At 51.9% G+C, this 2,493-nt stretch overlaps 1 protein-coding gene across 3 annotated transcripts in view; it reads right to left on the reverse strand.

The window, feature by feature from the left end:
- Nucleotides 1–323: 323 nt before the first annotated feature.
- Nucleotides 324–2,493, reverse strand: part of Neu4 (neuraminidase 4) — a 4,879-nt gene continuing 2,709 nt past the window's right edge. For all 3 annotated transcript variants that reach the window (XM_055616785.1, XM_055616784.1, XM_055616782.1), the window contains exon 4: nucleotides 324–1,467. In XM_055616785.1, coding sequence (XP_055472760.1) covers nucleotides 503–1,467 — 965 coding nt within the window. In that variant the 3' untranslated portion in view covers nucleotides 324–502. The remainder of the gene's footprint in view (nucleotides 1,468–2,493) is intronic.

Here is a 2,493-nt window from a genome sequence, read left to right on the forward strand (position 1 = left end):
TTTTTTTTAAAGTGCCTATAGTAACTATATGCTCAAATCAAGCTCCTTCCCTACTAGCTGGGGAGGCTAGCTCCCCAACCTGCTTCTTCTGTTGGAAATTCAGAAAGTGAACAGACCTCAGTCAATCATCAGCACAAATTGATTGGGGTTTGCAGACAGCAGGTAGTGGAAGAGGTGCTGTGATGCCCACTGTTTCTGTTGCCTTCACCCGTGATAAGCACCCTTGGAATGTGAGAGCTGAGCAAAGTGATGGGTGAGAAACGTGCATGGCAATCAGAGGAGCAGTGAGCTAGAGTACTGGGACCCAAGGCTTTGATGTGGAAAGAAACAGACACAGTGCAATCCCTTTATTTCTCATTCACACTCAGAAAGCTCCCTCGTGAGTCATGCCCCACCAGCAGAAAGAAGGAGACAATGCTCTGTCCTAGGGACATGCTGACTTGCCCCTAGCCTCCTCCTCTGCTACCCTTCCTCCCCAGGAGCCTGCCAGAGAGCCAAGCCATCAAGAGGGCCAGCAATGCCCCTGAGGCTTATCCCTGAGACTGGGTATCTCTAATCCAGTGGGCACATTCTCTAGGACATCACCCAGTGAGAACAAGCAAAAAGAGATGTCTTCATAGGAAGCCCTAGTCCCGCTCTCAAACAGACAGGCAAAGGCAGGGGATGCCCCAGGCACAGGCCCAAGGAATGCTAGATCAGAGTAGCCACTGGGGCCCTCGTAGATCACCCAGGGCTCTGTCCAGCTGTGGGGGTTTAAGGGGGACCGGCTCAGGTAAATTCCCATGTGGAGCCGAGCTCTATGCCCTGCTGGGTGGGAATACAACAGCCACGTGGGACTCTGAAGCATAGAAGCAGAGGACGTTGAAAGTTCTGGAGTCTGGGCTGACTTATCTCCACCTGTCCCAGGCTCTAGCCCACGATTCTCTGGGCTCCGAAACTGGGGGTAGCAGAATGGCTCCCTGGGCACCCAACTTCCAGCCCCTTCTCCTGAAGACTCTACTCTGAGATAGAGGCATGGGGAATGTGGAGTATTCCCAAGACCCATTGGCCCCCTATTATTCTGAGACCTGCTGGAGGGTGGGGCTGGGAAGCCCACAATGCTACCCTGACAGCCACGGGCAGTCTCAGCCAGTGTAGGCACCAGTTCCCCTGGCAGGAAGGAAGTGCCCTCGTCAGCACTCAGTGCCTGCACACGGTTACCCAGAGGGCTCCGGGCGTTACAGTAGAGGAAGTCACCATCCACGGCAGCCAGCTGGCACTCTCCAGAGCGCAGGTTGGGCACAAGGCCTCCACAATGCCAGGAGATTCCGTGGTCATCACTGTAGAAAGCCAAGGAGTGGGGACTGGTCCAGCAGATCTTGCCAAAACACTCCCGACGGTCCACGCGATAGGTGTAAGCAGGAACAAGCAGGCGACCTGAGCGCAGCTGAACTCCATGGCCTGGACCCACAGCAAAGGTGGCCCAGTCTACAGAGAGAAGGAACCAGGACCTTGGGTTAGGACAGCACACTGCCTCCCTGTCCTGGACCCTGAATGTGTCCAGACAGGAGGACCCTGTCAAAGCTGTCTTCAGAATCCTGGGAGTCTACTTGATCAAGTGCTGTCTTAGAGTTTTGTGGGGGTTTTTTGTTTGTTTGTTTGTTTTTAATGCTTATTTGTAATGATATGGCTATGGAAGGCATGCACATGAGTGCAGTACCTATAGAAGCTAGAGGTGACAAATATCCCAAAACTGGAGTTACAGGCAGTTGTGAGCCAATCCCAGTGTAGGGAACCAAACTCCAGTTCTCTACCAGAGCTGTAAGCCATACAAGCTCCTAACCTCTGAGACAGCTCTCCAGGTCCTAGGTCAAGTGTTTTTCTTTTGGTCTTGGAGTGCTAAGCATGGAAATCAGACCAAACAAGTCATCTACAACTGAGCTGCTCCACAGCCTTTAGCCAGCAGAGGTTTGTGATCACCAGCTGAGCTCAACTTCTGGCACAGTCAACTTCTACACAAGAACAGTGTACTGGGGAGACCACGGATGAGGTTCTTGGATGAGCCCTTATACTGGCTGCTTTTGTGTGTCAACTTGACACAAGCTAGAGCCATCAGAGAGGAAGGAGCCTCAGTTGAGGATATGCCTCCATGAGATCCAGCTGCAAGGCATTTTCTCAGTTAGTGATCAATAGGGAAGGGTCTAGCTCATTGTGGGTGAAGCCATCCCTGGACTGGTGGTCCTGGGTTCTATAAAAAAGCAGGCTGAGCAAGCCATGGGAAGCAAGCCAGTAAGCTATACCCTTCCTTGGCCTCTGCATCAGCCTCTGCCTCCAGGTTCCAGCTCTGCTTGAGTTCCTGTCCTGACTTCCTCCAATAATGGGTTATGATCTGAAAATGAAAGCTAAATAAACCCTTTCCTCTCCAACTTGCTTTTTGGTCATAGTGTTTCACTACAGTGAAAGGAAGGAAGGAAGGAAGGAAGGAAGGAAGGAAGGAAGGAAGGAAGGAAGGAA

Source organism: Psammomys obesus, unplaced genomic scaffold (genome assembly GCF_907164565.1).
Source record: "Psammomys obesus unplaced genomic scaffold, mPsaObe1.curated_primary_1811, whole genome shotgun sequence".
NCBI lineage: Eukaryota > Metazoa > Chordata > Mammalia > Rodentia > Muridae > Psammomys > Psammomys obesus.